General features: G+C 46.2%; 1 protein-coding gene across 3 annotated transcripts in view; it reads right to left on the bottom strand.

Annotated features, from left to right (window-relative positions):
- Positions 1-18,351, bottom strand: part of MORC2 (MORC family CW-type zinc finger 2) — a 204,927-nt gene that overhangs the window by 116,568 nt on the left and 70,008 nt on the right. For all 3 annotated transcript variants that reach the window (XM_082266820.1, XM_082266818.1, XM_082266819.1), the window contains exons 9-11: positions 16,177-16,302; positions 8,891-8,970; positions 2,581-2,663 (exon numbers count right to left, since the gene is read on the bottom strand). In XM_082266820.1, coding sequence (XP_082122946.1) covers positions 2,581-2,663; positions 8,891-8,970; positions 16,177-16,302 — 289 coding nt within the window. The remainder of the gene's footprint in view (positions 1-2,580; positions 2,664-8,890; positions 8,971-16,176; positions 16,303-18,351) is intronic.

The raw sequence follows: 18,351 nt of genomic DNA, 5'->3' as shown, positions 1-18,351 counted from the left end.
GGGGCAAGAGAGTGCTCTTACCCCCAGAAATACCCTTTATCAGAGTATCCAAAGAGTCGCCAAAAAGGCGAGATCCCACGTAGGGCAAATTAGCCAAAGTCTTGCGGGAAGATTGGTCAACAGACCTACATTTCAGCCATATCAGGCGACGGTTCAAGACCGCCACACTAGAAAGACGCACAGCCAAAGGGACCATATCCAAGTCCGCATCACACAAATACATGACACCCTGATGAATCTGATCCACCATAGCCAAAGTTGTCGGCGGGGCAGAATCAGCCACCAGGATGCGCCTGAGCACCTGCGTCCAATCCGCAATAGCCTGGGCTGCCATAATGGAAGCAAAAATAGGCTTCAGCATAGAGCCAGCAACCGTATAAGAATGACGGGCCAGAGATTCCAATCTCCTGTCCGTCGGATCCCAGAAGACCGGGGAATCCTCAGCAGGGATCGCAGTGGATTTATTCAAAATCGCCACCGCGTGATCCACCTGAGGCGGCACACACCAACGCTCATCAGTGGCGGGTGTAAAGGGATAACGCAGCTTGAACCTACTCGGCACAGCAAAAGGCTTTTTTAAATTGCGCCATTGCTCGTCAACCGCGCGCTGAAATTCCGTAGAGCAAGGAAAAACCTGCGATGTTTTGCGTTTCCTTTGCGTCCCATAAGAGGACATCAAAACAGGAGGACATGGTTCATCCTGCAAATGCAGCGTTTGCTTGATAGAAGCAACCAACTCATCCATGAGTGCAAGCTCTTCAGACGAGCCAGGGGGAGGATTAACCCCTTCCACCTCAGCCTCCCCCTGAGACCCCACTAGGTCAAGGGATGAGTGAGACCCTGAGAAGGGCACTCCAGCCACAGCAGCCCCATCGCCCTCTGAATCAGAGGAAATAAACACCCTGGGCCGTTTTGTGGATCGATCAGCCACCAGCATCTGCACCTGAGCAGCCAAATTTGCCACAATAGTGGCCAGATCAGCCCCTTCGGGGGAAGCAGCAGCCCCTTGGCCCCCCACCAAGGCGGGAGGAAACTTGCAATCCTGAGAATCCATGCCCCAGTAGAGTTAGGAAAAAAGGAGTACTGCCCCTTAGCGTAGCCCACCGCACCCACTGAATACACCGACCCCCACAGGGACAAGAAACTGGGCAAGGAATACAGGAAAAATGGGAAGATAAAAACCTGGAGAGGTCACACAGGCTGCTGCCACCGATCGCTGTCCCAGAGCAAAAGGAAGTGATGCAAGACTGACCGACCCTATGAAGCCTATGCAAGGCTACACAAACATGGCCGCTCGGCTTAGGATTCCTTGGGCAAATAGAAAATGGCGCCGACATGTGGCCTGATCGATCGCCGCTAAAATGGCGGCGTTTGGCGCCAAAACGCCGTGCATTGCCACACAGGACCGGTCACCACGATATTGCCGCAAAAAAATGGCGGGTCGCCGCAGCGATCGCCGCACAGCATGCCCAAAATCTGACTGCTTCATGCTTACACCCAGCAGAGCGGGAGAGCCCCCCCCCTTCACAGCCCACACACAGGCAGCAGGTCCACACAGGAACTGACAGGGAGCACAGCAGCCATACAGACATGCAGGGTCACACAGTCCCAGACTGACACCCAAACAGACAGGTCCCCACATAGAGTTACACTTACCAGTCCGGATGGCGTGGGGAGCCTGCTCCAGCGACCAAACCGGTGCACTGAGGACAGGGAGTGTCGCAAGCATGACGCAGTGGAACTGCAGTGCGAAACCGCAATGGCGTCCAGTGAGGTAGCCACCTCACCGATAGCATCCCTGCAGCGAACAGGGATGGGTCGTTCAATGTGCCAGGGCAAAACCTAAGCTGAACGCTCAATGGCAGGCTGGGAAGCCCCTGGCCCTGAGCCCTGGGATCCAGGGTGGCCAGACTGAGACCCAGCTCCGCACGATCATCTTCATCATAAGAAGCTAACTAACGCTGAAAATAAACAGCTAAGTAAAAGAAAGAGAGAAAAACTCCAAATAAAATCAAAAAGAGAAAAGAAGCTGAGACTAAGAGCCCCAGCACAGGAACAGCCCAACCTACTCCTGAGCTAGGCATTAGAAACTGAGTTGGAAATGCAGGAAGCAGGGAGGTATTGACTGAGGGGACCACCCCCTGGGGGTGAGATATGCTAAAAGCTTTGATATTAATATATTCTGTTGCCTAGCTACTCCTACGGAGCAAAGGTCAATAACCCCATTAGTGACGAATATGAAGAGGCGGCGACTGTTGGAGGACGTAAGAGAAAAAAGATTAGAGAAAAAAAGATTAAAAATGCACATTTATAAAATAATAAATGCCACCCCCAAGGGAGTGTGGAATCAATTTCACCTGAAAGCCGACAATCTGCTTGACAGAAGATAAAAAAAAAAATCTATACATGTAAATTTACATATAGAAACCTACTGTACATCATACACTATGTATGCTTACATTTGAGGATGTAAGCATACACAAATAGTGTGTTTAAAATCCCATGCAGCCACCAAAAGGGTAAAAAAAAAGATCTAAAAAAAAACACAAAATAAAAAAAAAAAAAAAAACTAGGCCTTACCCTTGATTCCCGAGACAAGTCATCTCCAAGTCGAGACTCCATCGCTCGTGCTTTGCTCTCGGCTTCACGTGCCTTTTCCTCCGCTAAAAACAAAATTTAAATTTATTAGGTTTTAACTGCAATTTAACTTCTATTTAAAAACTTTATTTTGAATGCATGACATTAAAAATTCTTAGTATTTTTGTTGCATAACTAAAAATGAAGCAAAAATACTCACTGCGCAGTTAACCACTGAGGGCTCGTTTACACTTGCTTCAAAATGTGGCATTTTACATGTTTTTTTAGGCCCCGTTCACATAGGGGCGATCCGACTTCGGGTGGCGACCTCCGAGGTCGCGGTGCGAGCAGCGCGCCGCGACCTCGGAGCGGCCGCCACGGACTTCATAACATTGAAGTCTATGGCGGTCGCCTCCGGGTCGCCCCAAAGAAGCTCCGGACCCTTTTTCTAAGTCGGAGCGACTTGTGTCGCTCCTATTAGAACTGGTCCGCAGCTTCGCTATGGAAGGCGACCTACGGCGACCTGTGAGGCGACCAGGTCGCCTCACAGGTCGCCTTAGTGTGAACAGGGGCTAAAAGTACTCCAAATACCAATCAAAGCAGATCTCACTAAATAAAAAGGTGCCCTTACCAAAGCAAATGCAACAGTGCAAACAGGACACATTGTTGCATTTGCTTTGCTTCAAAAATTATACCAATGTAGCTTTCATGGTGCTTCAAAGCGTCTCCAAAGCCACCATAGAAGTCGATGACAATGCACACATGAACAGGGGTACAAATAAACTCAGGATTTTAGTGAGTTGGGGGTTCTACTGAGCCCCTTTAAAACAAATAGAAAACCAACACACACAACACATTTGCCAAGCTTCAAAAAGCCTCACAGAAGCATCAGAAATGCATCAAAAAAGCATGTTGAAGCAGTAGGCCCTTTAATTTGTGTTAAAGTTGAAGTGTAAATGAACCCCTATTGTATATAATACCCCAAAAAACTTACTGTGAGCTGCCCCTTGCACTGTTATGTGTTCCCACACCACCAAGCGAATGTTAACATAAGAATAGAGCCATGCAGGAATATATGTATTCTCAACAGAAAAATATTAAGAAAAAGGTTTTAACTACCTCGCATCCGCGCTACAGCCTATATACGGCTGCAGCGCGGACTCAAATTTTCAGGAGGCCGTTTTTAAACGGCCTCCCAGAAGCAGGCTCCCCCCGCGCTCCCGCGAGCGCGCATCGGGGAGAATTTGTGTCGGCCGTGTCCCTTGGACACAGCCGATCACAGATCGTGGTGAATGGCCAATCACAGCGGCCATTCACCACGTGATCGGACCATCCAATGAGAGATGATCTCATATGTAAACATATGAGATCATCTCTCATCGCCGGCGCTCCTTCCTCACACGGAGCCTGCAGTGTGAGGAAGGAGGGGGAGCCGTCAGCCGCCGGGGACACACAGCAATGTAATCAGGGCACTGATCACCAGTGCCCTGATTACTAAAAGGTAAAAAAACATACACAAATTGCCCCCAACAGAGCCCACAGTGCCCGCCATCAGTGTCCCCCATCAATGCCCACAATCAGTGCCCATAGTGCTGCCAGTCAGTGCCTGCTCATCTAGGCACTGATGAGCACTGACTGGCAGCACTATGGGCACTGAGTGTGGGCACTGATGGTGCTGCCCATCAGTGCTCATCAGTGCCGCCCATCAGAGCTCATCAGTGCCACCCGTCAGTGTCCATCAGTGCCCATCAGTGCCGCCCGTCAGTGCCGCCTCTCAGTGCCCAGCAGTGCCACCTCTCAGTGCCCAGCAGTGCCACCTCTCAGTACCCAGCAGTGCCGCCTATCAGTGCCGCCTATCAATGCGGCATATTAGTACCTCCTCATCAGTGCCCATAAGTGCCACCTCATCAGTGCCCATAAGTGCCACCTCATCAGTGCCGCCTCATCAGCGCACATCAGTGAAGGAGAAAAATTTATTTTCAAAATTTACTCGCAGAAAATAAGAAAAACTTTTTTTTTTTTTTCAAAATTTTCTGTCTTTATTCTTTTTTTTTGTAAAAAATAAAAAACCCAGAGATGATTAAATACCACTAAAAGAAAGCTCTATTTGTGTGAAAAAAATGATAAAAATTTCATATGGGTACAGTGTAGCATGACCGCGCAATTGTCAGTCAAAGTGTGACAGCGCTGAAAGCTGAAAATTGGCCTGGATGGGAAGGGTGTTTAAGTGCACAGTAGGCAAGTGGTTAAAAAAAAATATTAAACCCGTGTGATGGAATTTTTTTGCCAAGCAACCCCAATATACACACACAACTAACCGTCCAATTCATGAACAAAAATTAGTGTATACTAGTGTTGCATCATCATAATAGAAAAAAAGAGGGGAGGATGTGGTGTCCGATTGTTGACTACATACCTGTGACCCCTGCAGAGGTACTTCTATTTGGTGAGTGCAGGACTACTGGGGGAGCACAACTGCACTTACTTGCACAGAGTGCTTTCTATACAACTAAATATTTTGCACATTCTCAACTTGCACTTTGCACGATTATTGGGACTATTGGACTATGTCACTTTTAAAATAATTTCTCATACATATACATTTTTTTGGATTTCAGATATTTCTTGATTTTTTGTGATTTGCCGTGCATTTAGTTGTTAATAGCACATAAAATTGAATGGTTTATGTATCTTTTTAAACCTAGTATTCAGTGAGGGATTTTGATGTAGATATTGTACTATTTTGCACTTTACTTGTGTATTTTATATTTTGTATACTTCACATATAGAGATTGTTTAGCACATATAACACTATTTATTGACTATACATTTATAGGCTATGCCACCATATCCCCTTTTTTTTTTGCACTTTTTTTGCACATATGACACTTTATTCATAGGCAGCGCCACCACATCCTCCCCTCTTTTTTTCTAATATTGTCATACCCCATTGGGAGTACTTGAGGTAGGCAGCAGCCCTTATTTATTCATATATCCTAACTCGGAATCTGCATATTCTTTTACCTTACTGTTCACATCATGCAACAGTCCCCAAATCAATAAAATCCTTTCCTAAAAATAACCTGCCGGTGGAAATTTTTCTTGCAAATTCAGTATGCACAAAAAAAAAAAAAAAAAAAACACACTTCCATTCATGAATGGCAAAATATCCGCAATGTGTAGCAATGTGGGACAGCCCCCAATCTTCACTTATCCACAATGCCAATGAATAATTCCAATAATGTCCTGCACCACTAATCACCCTATGCTCTCACTTGAAAACATTGACCTATGTGGAGAAAAAGGTCACAATGAATAAAATGGTGGTTGTTGCAAGCTTTTATGTCACATGGTATTTGCACAGCAATTTTTCAAAGGCGCTATATTTTTTTAAAACCGGTTTCATGAAATAAAAAAAAAAACAAAGCAAAAAAGTTAGCCTAATTTTTTTGTAGAATGTGAAAGATGATGTTACACCTAATAGATAGATACCCAACATGTAAATCTTTAAAATTGCCCACACTGGTGGAATGGCAACAAACTTTGGGGTGGTGAGTGGGGGGTTTATGTCCCCTTCCGCTGCCTGTAAAAACAATAAAGGTGCAGGCATCATTCAGATTTAACCACTCAAAGTCCAGGACGTCATATGACGTCCACCTAGGGGGAAGTGGTTAAAAAAAAAAAAAAAAAAAAAAAAAAAAAAACCTTCTGCCTTTACTTTAATGCATTTTATGCTTTAGGATAAAAAGCTGTCTGTGTGTAGCAGCACCCCTAATACTTACCTGCGCCCCCTCTCTATCCAGCAATGTCCACGAGTCCCTCGGCCGTCTAAGACTCTCCTTCCTGATTGGCTGAGACACAGCAGTGACGCCATTGTCTCCTGCTGCTGTCAAAGTTTGTTAGCCAATCAGTAGAGAGAGGGGGAGGGGCTGAACGGCAGCTCTGAATGGACACACGGAGCTGCAGCTAGAGTCAGGTGCCCCCATAGCAGGCAGCTTTCTGTGGGGGCATGATGGAGGGGCCAGGAGAGTCGAAGAGGGACACGTAGATTTAAAAAAAAAAAAAAAAAAAACACAAGACTTTACAATCACTTTAAGGGGTCATACACCTTGTCAATATATACAGACGTGATCCTGCCAACACCCGTCGATCATCAGACAGAGACACAACACAGAATGGAGCTCTGCCTATGTAAACAATGCATTACTCCATTCTGACAGGGAGGAAGTAAAGGATTTTCTTTCCCTGAAAGCAGGGAATAAAATCCATAACTTCTCTTCGTAAAAGCAGCACATACAGTACACTAAAACACTGTCTAGGCACACAGTTAACCCTTTCATCACCCTAGATGTTTACCCCTTCCAAGCCAGTGTCCAGTAGTACAGTGACAGTGTATATTTTTAGCACTGAACACTATATATTAGTGTCACTGGCTCCTACAAAGTGTTAGTTCGCATCCGATTGTCCGCTGCAATATCGCAGTTCCGCTGTAAGTCACTGATCACCGCCATTGCTAGTATAAAATAAATCAAAATTCCAGTATATGTTCCGCTATAACTTCTGCACAACCCATTCAATATACGCTTACTGGGATTTTTTTTTTTTACCAAAAAAGTGAAGCAGAATACATATTGGCCTAAATTTATGAAATTTTATTTTTTACATTTTTTTATTAGATAGGTTTTATAGCAGAAAGTGAGAAATATTGTTTTTTTTTTCTTGTTGGTCTTGTTTTGTTTATAGCATAAAAAACAAACGCGCGGTGGTGATCAAATACTACCAAAAGTAAGCTCTATTTGTAGGAAAAAAGGATATATATTTTATCTGGGTACAGCTTTGCGTGATCACAGCTTTGCATGACTTTACGCAATTGTTATAGTAATGCAGGGCCATATCCTAAAAAATGGCCTGGTCATGAAGGGTAGTAAATAAAGTGGTTACAACAGGCCAGAGGGACCATACACTCAAGCGCTAAAAGCATCTCATGCATAGGCAAGACGCCCTCAGTTGAAGTCCGTGATGACGAAACGCGTCAGCCGTGAGCACGCGGCTACCTAGGCAACCGACTAGCGTCATACGTCACGTTCCCGGAACCCGGAAGCTCGGTACGAGGACATCCAGCCTTTCGGCAGAAGTGAGTATGCGGCTCAAGAGTATGGAGCAGCGGTATGCGCTGGTATAAATCGGCTTATGCTGTTTTCCTTTATATCTAATGTGAGTGCAATATTGTTTGTCTTTTAAATAAAGTAACTGTGTGTGACATATTACACTATGGGTCCCCTTTTTTAATCCTATGTGGCCATGGCTACGAGAGATTGTCTGGAGAAGTGGTGATTACCATTCACAGCCTGTTCCAGGACCGGGGTGTGTGCAGCCAGATTAAGGTGGACGAAGCCTACTTATTATGCAAAGCGCCAGACCTTGTTCTCAAGGGTACGTGTGTATTACCTAGGGGAATCACGGAGGTGTGGTGGAGGTTTTTTCATCATCATTTTTTTCACGTAATGATGTGTAATATATATTTTCTTTGATTATCTTTGGATACATCATAGGGCGCCAGGAGAGGAGCCTATTAGCACTGCTAGTGTATACGTAGGACCTAGTGTTTTATATATGCACCGTATTTTATGTGTTTATTCTCTATAGCAGCAGCTGTTTTATTTCATTATCGGTATTGTCATTGCTTGCAATACGGTGTTCACCATAAGCGCTGAGTGAGTAGGACTTGACTTAGGTCTTAGTTTTGCTCCCTTTTTTTCATGCATAGGCATGTCAAGTTTTTTTTCTGCCCAAAAGCTCTTCTCCTGCATGCACTGGTGAGGCTTTTTTTCTGCCTGTAAACACTCCTCTTCTAATGCACCTGTATATGCCTGTGTGTGGACACATACGCTCACAGGGGTGTGTTTACATGCAGAAAGAAAAAAAAAAAAAAATTTAATTGCCTGTAAACGCACCATTTTGTTTAAGTGCATGAACTCTCAGACTCCATTCACACTGGGGCGACCTGTCAGGCGACCTGGTCGCCTGACAGGTCGCCTGCCATAGAGTAGCTGTGGACCCTTTCTAATAAGAGCGACACAAGTCGCTCTGACTTAGAAAAAGGGTCCGGAGCTTCTTTGGGGCGACCTGGAGCGACCTGCATTGACTTCAATGATATGAAGTCCGTGCCGGCCGCTCCGAGGTCGCGGTGCGAGCTGCGCACCGCGACCTGTGAGGTCGCTCCGGCAAGTAGCGTCGCCCCAGTGTGAACGGGGTCTAAATGTTTGTGTGTTTAGATATGCCTAAACTATTCAACCACTCTTTCCTTCATTACCAATTTTGGCCATATGTTCTGCTTTCTTCACCTCCTGCTCCGCCCGGGTTTTAAATCGATTTGATGTATATTTGTACGATCTAAAAGTAAAAAGAAAAAAAATAATGTGTGTTCAATATTTTGCATTACATAGAAACATTATATAGACAGCTCAGATTGTGAAAAATACAGGATGAGCAAAATAAATGGATTTTTGTAAAATCTTACCGTAAAATCCTTTTCGCTTAAGCTCATTGACAGACGTAGTCCTCGTTGATTAATAACAACTCGGGTTATGCTGCCTTCTACAGGAGTAGGACTAGACAGGAAAGAAAACGTTCTGGCCACACCCTAGGGGCAGTCCCAGAGGGTATATCCTCTAACTTCCTGCTACAGCAAATCAGTTATGTCACAAAGCAGTGTTTAGAGAATTTAACCCAACCCAACTCAAAAACAGAGGGGCGGGTACTACGTCTGTCAATGAGCTTAAGAGAAAAGGATTTTACGGTAAGATTTTACAAAAATCCATTTTTCTCTGTCGCTCATTGACAGACGTAGTCCTCGTTGATTAATAACTCGGGACGTCCCAAAGCAGTACCACAAATTAGGGGTGGGATAACAGAAATCAAAATCCAGAAGGCCGAACCGGAGCCAACCAGAAGCATCAAGGACTCATCGAGCAAAAAGATGAGACCTAAGTGAAACACCCAACAAACCCTTGAGGTAGACCAACAGTCTCCTCAGATTGCGGCCTGCAGAACCTTGTGGCCAAAAGAGGCATCTGACGATGCCATCACATCAACTTTATAAAATGTTGTAAAGGTATGAACCGACGATCAAATCATCGCCTTGAAAACCTGGATTGCTGACGCCTGATGGCGGAAGACCCAGGAGACACTAGGCGCCCGAGTAGAGTGCGCCTTAACAGGGAACGGAGGATTCCGACCCTTAATAGAATAAGCCTGTACCACCGTCTGACTGGTCCATCTAGATATGGTCGCAGCAGACACAGGCAACCCCCTTCAAGGGCTATCCGTGATCACAAAAAGTGATTCCATCTTACGAAAACAAGTTCGTAGTAGTCAAGTGTATCCTTCTGAACCCCATCCAAGGAGTGTAATGCAAACTCCCAAGGATGGCTAGTCTTAGGACACGGGGAAGGTGCACAATATTTTTATTCAGATGAAAACTCTGAAAACCACTTTAGGAAGGAAGGATGGATTTGGAAGAAGAACCACCTTATCCCTATGAACCACCAAATATGGGGAACGTCAAGATAATGCGGCCAGTTCTGACACCCTGCGTGCAGAAGTAATGGCCACCAAGAAGGCCACCTTCTGGGATAATGTAAGCAAGGGAATCTCCCTATTATCTTCAAAGAGAAGTTTCTGAAGAACCGACCACACTAAATTAAGATCCCAGGCGGTAAGGATGCGCGCACTGGCGGAGCAAGATGTCGCACCCCCTGGATGAAATTCCGCACCAAGGAATGATTAGCCAAAGGTTTCTGAAAGAAGATTGCTAACGCTGAAACCTGACCCTTGATGGTGCTCAAGGATAGTTTCTGCTCAACCCCGTGTTGCAGACAGACCAAGATTCGGGTCACCGAATAGGTATGTGGGGGAAATCCAAAAGATTCACACCACGCATTATAAGACTTCCATGTGCTGGAAGTCGCTTTCCTTGCTTTAACTAGAGGTAGGAATAACTGACACTCCCTTGTCCTTCAGTACCTGGGTCTCAATGGCCAGGCCATTAAGCCAGCGATTGTAAAGCAAGATGGAAGATCGGTCCCTGAGACCGCAAATCCTCCCTGAGAGGAAGTCTCCAAGAAGCGTCCGCGACTAGCCTCACCAAGTCGGCGTACCAGGCTCGACGAGGTCAGTCCGGAATTTCCAGAATAACTGGAATTCCCTCCACCTCTATCCTGCGAAGAAGTTCCCGCAGTAACTTGAGAGGATGGAAGGCATGCCGTAGCTGATACTGCCCCCACGGGGCGATCAGCGTTTCTGCTGCGTCCGCTAGAGGATCGCGGGTGCGAGCTACAAACCTCCGCACCTTCCTGTTGAGCCAAGGTGCCAACAGATCCACATCCGAGGTGCCCCAATGAAGGGACAGCTAGTGAAAAACCTCTGGATGAAGAGGCCATACCCCTTGATCCAGAATCTGACGGCTGAAATAATCTGCCTGCCGATTTCCCACCCCCGGAGTGAACACTGCGGGGAGATCCGGAACAAACCGTTCCGTTCAACGAAAGATGCTAATCGTTTCGATGGCCACCAGGACACTCTAAGTGCCCCTTTCTTGACATAAGTCACGACCGTGGCATTGTGCGATTGGATCCGAATCGGGCTGCTCTAGAGCTGCTCGGTCCAGTAAATCAGACAAAATCTGATCGCTCTCAGTTCCGATACCCTATTGGTAACCTGGATACTTATCGGAAGGAATGACTTCCCCTGGTTGAGCATCGGAGGCTCCCTGGTCCGCTCGCTTAACCGGATCCGATTGTCCAGGAAATCGGAATTCTGATTCCATAAGAAAAGAATCTCCTTCAGGAGAATTCGGGTATGAGACTGGGTATACGGTACTGCCTCTAAGAAGGCCACCGTCCGTCCCAGCCAATTGACGGACAGCAACATCCGAATCGTTGACTGAACCTTCTGGAGTTTTTCCGCAAGGAGAAACTTTCTTGCCCAGGATGTATCCAACATTAGGCCCAGATAGTTCAGTCTCCTGGTGGGAACCAGGGATGATCTTTGGGAAAGCGAAGAAAACGCTGATGTCCTGCGATGATGGGGATATAAAGATAGGCATCCTAAATGTCTATGGACGCCAGGAAATCCCCCTGATGCAGGGAGGCCACCACTGTTCGGATGGACTCCATTTTTCCCCAAATCCAGAAATTGGACGCACCTTGCCCTCTTTCCTGGGCATTGTGAACAGGTTCGAATAGAACCCCTGAAACCGTTCAATGTTAGAAGGGAAGAATCGTACCGGTGGAAGTGATCGAAACTCGATCCTGTATCCTGACCGTATGACCTCGCGAACCCCTTAGTCCGGGGTTCTGGCAAGCCATGGATCCGGAAACCGGTGAAGACATCCCCCCACCCCAGAGATGGGTAGGGGCGCATCAGGCTGTATTCTTCAGGCTTGGCTGAGCCGGACTTTTTGTTTAGCCGACCAGCGCCCTTTGAAAAACCCTCTGAAGGGGCTTTGGAGGGTTTCGCCTTATCGCCCGCCCTCGCGGAACGAGCAAACTCTTTATGAGCAGAAAGGGAAGGTCCTTGTTAGTTACGAGGTCCTTTTTATCCTAACAGTCTGTGGCAAGACAGCAGGTGGTACCGTCTATCCTTTAAAGAGGGATTCCTCAAACGGATAGCGCCTAGCCATGCGTTTGGAAACAACAGGGGTTCGTTACAAAACGACCCCATTTGGGTAAAGGAAAACCCTTCACCCTTTTGGTAGGCTAACAAGTACCAAAAAAGGAAATTCAGTCTCAGCTACCTCTGCCGGTATAACCTCAAGACTAAAGGTTTCCCGGACGGACACAACTAGTGCATCCACCACTCTTGTGCTATGGCGGAGGCAGAAACGTTCTCCTCACTGCTGAGGAGACATTACCTGAGACAACAGCCCCATAAGAGGGACCTGCAGCTGCATTGACCAGATCCGAATCCATATCTGAAGTATCAGATAAAAAATAGGGGTAGGCGGGGGTCGCTTCTTGACCCCCGTCCCTGACAGGCCACCTCCACCCGGGATACCAAAGACTCCAAAACTGCCGAAAATGAATTAAAACAAGTGGGGTACTGGAGGGTCCTGCGGCCACCTTGAGGGGATCAGGTGGGGATACCTATGCGGCAGGGTCAATGATTATACAAGACATTTGCCAGCGACAAAAAATGACAAAGTAAAAAACTTTTTTTTTTTTTTTTTTTGTATCCCCCAGTTGCAACAGCGCCCCTCAGTGTACCTGCCTTTTTGGACCCCACAGAGAGAGAGAGAGAGAGAGAGACCCCAAGGCTCATCCATGATGCACAGAATTTTTCATCAGCTTGCTCAGTGTTGTCCTGTTAAAGACAGGAAGTCTTTGGCCCTTTTTCCTGGGTAAAGGAGGCGGCTCCGCCCCTTAACATGTCTTCCAGCGCCTCCCCCTGGCTCCACGAGGTGTTTGGTCACCTCAAACATGGCCGCCCCCATGCTGGAGACACGAGGCTACGCCATTATGGCGGCCTCGTGTGCTCTGCAAGACAATGGCGGCGGCCTGTTAGGATAGCGGCGGCTTAGCAGCGGCCTGCGGGAGCTGTATTCGGCCTAGCGGCCTGCGGGAGTGCATCGGCCCCCCAAACTTCACCCTGGATGGTGATCAGCCTGGCCGGCGGTACCGGACCCTGGCGGGCCGCATGCGGTCCGTGGGCCGCTCGGAAGGCAGCCCTCTGCCCTTGCTGGAGGAATGCGATCTGGACTGCAGTGATACATGCATAGGCATCGCCCTGTGACACCTCTGACAGGTAGGATACCTTATGCTACCATAGTAACATTCTAGTACTGCCACTGACTTCAGTCACCTTTACAGTTTTGAAATGACATTAGATTGTCAGCTCCCAAACCAAGCCTCCTGGTTTCTTGTTCACAAAAATCACACTCAAATAGGGGGATCTGTGACCTGTAGGATAGAGGGGAGACCCATCCTTACCATTTCAGAGAGGGGCCCGCGTTCACCACAAAACCCGTCAGGGGGAAAAGGGGGAACATACTACTCACCATACCAGAACCAGGCGGGCGCCAACTCCTGACAGAACCCCTCTCCACCGGGGTGGGAGGGCTGTCGACCAGTACGGACGCCGTGACTCTTGGTCATTGGCGTTCAAGCGAGACGTTTAACTCGCAGGGTCAGTCCCTGTCCAGTGGGACTATGTCGCGGCCGACCCAGCGCGGAGCTATGGCCTGCACGCGCTCGTAGGCTGAACTGGGGTGACCACTGGATCTCAACATCCAGCCCGTCGCCCAGTTCCAGCTTTCTTGCTTGAAGATCTCACAGAAACACTGGAGAAAAAAGCTGTCTAAAAAAATCTTTCTAAGAAAAAAATCCTGCCAGGACCGAAGATCCTAGCAAGGTATCTAGGGAGTGAAAATTTTAATTAAATGTGTTACTAAACCCATAAAACATATAATCCCGTCTGTATATGCAGAAAAGCATGCTGGTTATACTCACTGTGGAACCTAAGGGGTTAACCCTCTGCATTGTGTAAAAAGGCTGATTGATCCCATCTTCTTTAGTCCTCCTTTTCCTTTACTGTCCCCAATCCATTTGCTGATAGCACAGACCCTTGGAGGCACTCTGCACATGCTCAGTTGGGTATGTGTTGCTAGAGAGGTGTTTTTTTGGTTTTTTTTTTTGGGAGGGGGGGGGGGGGGGAGGGTGGCCAGGGATCAGCACAGGGCTAATCAGCACCGTCCAGACAGAAAATCAGGGGTCATGCTGCCTCATAGGATAGTCAGAGGAGAATGAAAACACCTCTTACAAGCTTGAACCATTGCTCTTACTAAAATAATTGCATTTCCATGTTCTGTGTACTGTGGGAGACCAGATATAGTGAATGCAGGCTCCTGGGTTTAGTAACACTTTAAAGCTAAATTCTGGGCAATTTTTGTTTTTCCATGCATAGGGCTGTGCCTGCACTCCACGGGTTAACTGCTCGCTTTTGTCTATGGGATTGGAGAGCTGAGATGTACTTGACTAATCCTCCCTGCTCAAGATTGGCCCTGCGGCTCCCAATGACACCATCCCCCCCCCCCCCCCACACTTCCCCACGGTCCAGCAGCCTTGTGCGGTGGACTGTTCCTGACGTCATTAAGCCCATAGACCGGCTCTAGACATCAGTAACAGGCCATCGCTGGACGTGAGGATCGCCATTTTCCGGAGAAAATCCCACTGCGTGAGAAAAACATTTTTTTGCCTGGAGTTTGGCTTAAGACAAAGTTGGTAGTGGATTCCACTGGCCAATAATAATTTATTCTGCCCACTGGAATGAATGAATGTTCAAGTGCTAAACGCATCTAGCATTTAGACACGTTTAGCTGCAAGAAGACTTTTTTTCTGCCCAAAAGCTCCTTTACTAAATTGCTGGTGATATTTTCTTCTTCAGGCTGTAAACGCTTCTCTTCCAATACACCTGTAAAGGTATATGTGTGCATGGCCACGTAGGCTAACAGAGGGGCTTTTAGTGGCTGAAGAAAAATGTCAAATGCCAAAGTCAGAAAAAGTATGTTCTAAGAAAAGTCTCCTCTCAAATATACAATTCAAGAGGCCAAGTTTCTAAACCCTATCGCTGCCACCTCTAAGCAATCGGGAGGGCATGTAAATCTGAGAAGCCAACTGTCAGGTTGTCAGATGGAAGCAATCCAGCAGCAGCATATCTCATGTAAATTTGAGAAGCCAACTGTCAGGTTGTCAGATGGAAGCAATCCAGCAGCAGCATATCTGCCAGGTTGCATCCAACCCCTCCCCCCCCCCTTTAATTGCCACCCCCATGAGCCCCTCAGCATGACCGTAACTTGCATGGCAGGTGCTGCCGGGTAGAGGGAAGGGAGAAAATCTGCTAACCTCTATTCACTCTCCTCCCCTTTTTGCTGCCCCAGAAGTGACATGTGTGCCTACACACAAAAACATTGATTGTTAAAACATTTAAAATATCGCTGTGCATCAGAATGAGAGCAATAATTCTAGCATCAAAGCGTTTGAATAACTGTAACCTGATGACTATGGTACTGAAGTTTGTCGCCATTTCACCATACCATTGTGTAACATAAAAAATTTGAACTACCACCATTTTATTCTTTACTGTGTCTACTTTTAGAAAATATGTAATGTTTGGGGATTTTATGTACTCTTAATTGCTAAAATTATTATTTTTTTACATTTATGCAAAAACACAAAAATGGCTCTGGCAGCGAAAGGGTTAACCCACTATTAGGACAGACAGTGTTTGAGTATAATTTACAACTAATCATATCTGCCTGCACAGAAAACACTGGGTTCACTTTGGCACACACAACTCCCAAGCTCCCTCATAAACCAGGAAAATGTTAGTAGTTTACAGTGCTGGAATTTCGAAAGCAGAATATCTAAAAAGGTAAAATGCAATTTTTCTTTCTTTTTTTTTTTAATTTTAGCTATGTGAATGGGAACCTGTAGGTCTTTAGGTAAAGCTCATCAGCTCAGGTTATGAATAAATACACACACTTTTTCTACCCATTTTGAGTTTATTCCAATATGCAGAATCTTAAACATTACCAACTCTTACCTGGGCTTGTAAAGGCAACAAGATAGCCGTTTTGTTTGAACCTTGTGGTTATGAATGAAGATTCTCATCCTTGGATCAATATAAATGACAGCTGCATACGCCCGAAATGAACGTCGCTCAGGTTTCCTAAAAGAACACGTAGATTTAAAGTGGAAAAATCACATCAATTTTATTTAGATGTTAAACAGAAATTTGGGTACAAGAAAACAAAGCAAACAAGTTTAAGCTAGGGTGATTCAAAGCAAACAAGTTTCATTTTTGTGATTTGTGGAGAACCGGATTCACCAATAAGGGTACAGAAAAAAAAAAAATAGCATCTACCATTGTGCAAAAGAAAAAAAAAAATGTTCGCCTTCGCTGCTATGTGCTCTACAGTGTACAGAGTGCAGTGGAATCCTGACCACCAGAGAGGCTATTGGACAAGTAAATTAAACTAGACCAAGGAAAATGCAAGAAATTAAAAAAAAAAAAAAAAAAAAAAAAAAAAAAAAGGTTTACTCCAAAGAAATTGAAGTAAACCAAAACACAATACAAAAGCAGAAACTTTGACAAAAGAACAAAGAATACACAAAAAAGCCTGCATCACAGGAAGACCGGAAAGCCAGATTTTAAATCCCAAATGAAGATCTCCCAGAGTACTAAAGCGGATCATAACATACAAGAACTACACTGCATTTCTCTGTATCTCAAATATTTTTACAAAATAAAAAGGTATGAAGAAGCCTTATAAAAAGCTGAAAAAATACCAAAAAGAGTAAATGACAAAGCTTTCCAAATGATGGCAGAGATCTAGAAGAACACAGGAAAGTCCCACGTCTCAAAAGGTTTGACTGTAGAATTCTAGCAGTCTAGAGGATATGCATGCTACATTGAGGGAGATTTACTAAAACTGGTGCACACAGAATCTGGTGCAGCTGTGCATGGTAGCCAATCAGCATCTAACTTCAGAAGGAGCGAGAAAGTCGGTGTTAGTCTTGAGCCGGTTAGTACTAATCCTGGATGTAAAATGGTAAAGGAATGGTGATGGTGGTGGGAGGGCCTTTTCCTCCTGGGTTGAATCTGGCCTTGAAAAAGGCATGTCCCCAGTTGAAGGCAGGCTCTCCCTAAGCTGTCTAAATTATGATACCTCCTGGTAGGGATGGGGCTGCACTTGTCTGGCTGAAGGCCGGTACGTGGAAAAAGCACGTGCACCTGGGGTGCCTTAATTCTCACAGGTGGGGGAGCTCATCTTGAGTGTTTTGGCACTTTGGTCACTGCACCTACAGGTACACACTTTTTTTCGCACCTGCCTCTAGGGCTGGGCCTTTTGGTCAGGACCAGATACATTTTTTATTCCTGGCCGAAGGGCCTGTCAAGGTATTGCACTTTGACACTATGCACTTCTCCACTTCCCTTTGCCCACGTTTTCTTTGTTTGGGTGTTTTTTTTCTTTGTGGTTTGTCACTTTGTGGTTTGACACCCAAGTCCCTGAAGCTGCAGAATCGTCCGCCATTTTTAGTTTCCCGCACTGACACTAAATGCCTCCACCAGCGTGCTTTCCCGCGCGGCTACAGGCGAGGATATGTCGTCCTTGCCATCCGAGTGCGATGACGCAGAACTCTCAGGGTGACATACGTCTGCGGCGGCCATATCTACCTCAGGATCTGAGGATACAGGAGAGGCAGGGGAGGAAATAGGGCGCTTTTTAAAACCAAATTCACTTTTGACACCAGGTTTTCCAAAACCGCCAATAAGGCAGACAGGGGTTGCGACCCGGAGGTCCCCTTCACCGCAAGGAGGGGATCTGTAGGTGAAATTTGTTCCTAGGACACCATATGAACCCTGGAATAGTGCAGTGTCACTAAGAAAACAGCAAAAAACAGACCCACACCGCTGCACCAGCAGTACTACAACTCCCAGCCACTAGCACTGCAGATAGCAGGGTGAGAGAGAGAGACCTAAAAGGACCCCATAGACATACCACCATTTGATATGGAGGAGAACAGGATCATTCTGCTGGCAGAGAAAACAATCTTCACAGGAAGAGGAAGTACCTGGTCATTCACTAGAGAAAAGGCATAGCTGCTCCCTGCTGTCCAGCGTTTTCGGGCTCTGGGAAAATGGCCACCCAATGCATTCGTATGGGAACTTCTGCAAAATGAGGCGTGCCATGCGGTCTCCAGGACCCCTAAGAGA

This window comes from Pelophylax lessonae (genome assembly GCF_965119305.1).
Source record: "Pelophylax lessonae genome assembly, chromosome: 1".
NCBI classification, from domain to species: domain Eukaryota; kingdom Metazoa; phylum Chordata; class Amphibia; order Anura; family Ranidae; genus Pelophylax; species Pelophylax lessonae.
The sequence above is the reverse complement of the archived record's forward strand: the minus strand, read 5'-3'. Positions and strand labels throughout refer to the sequence as shown.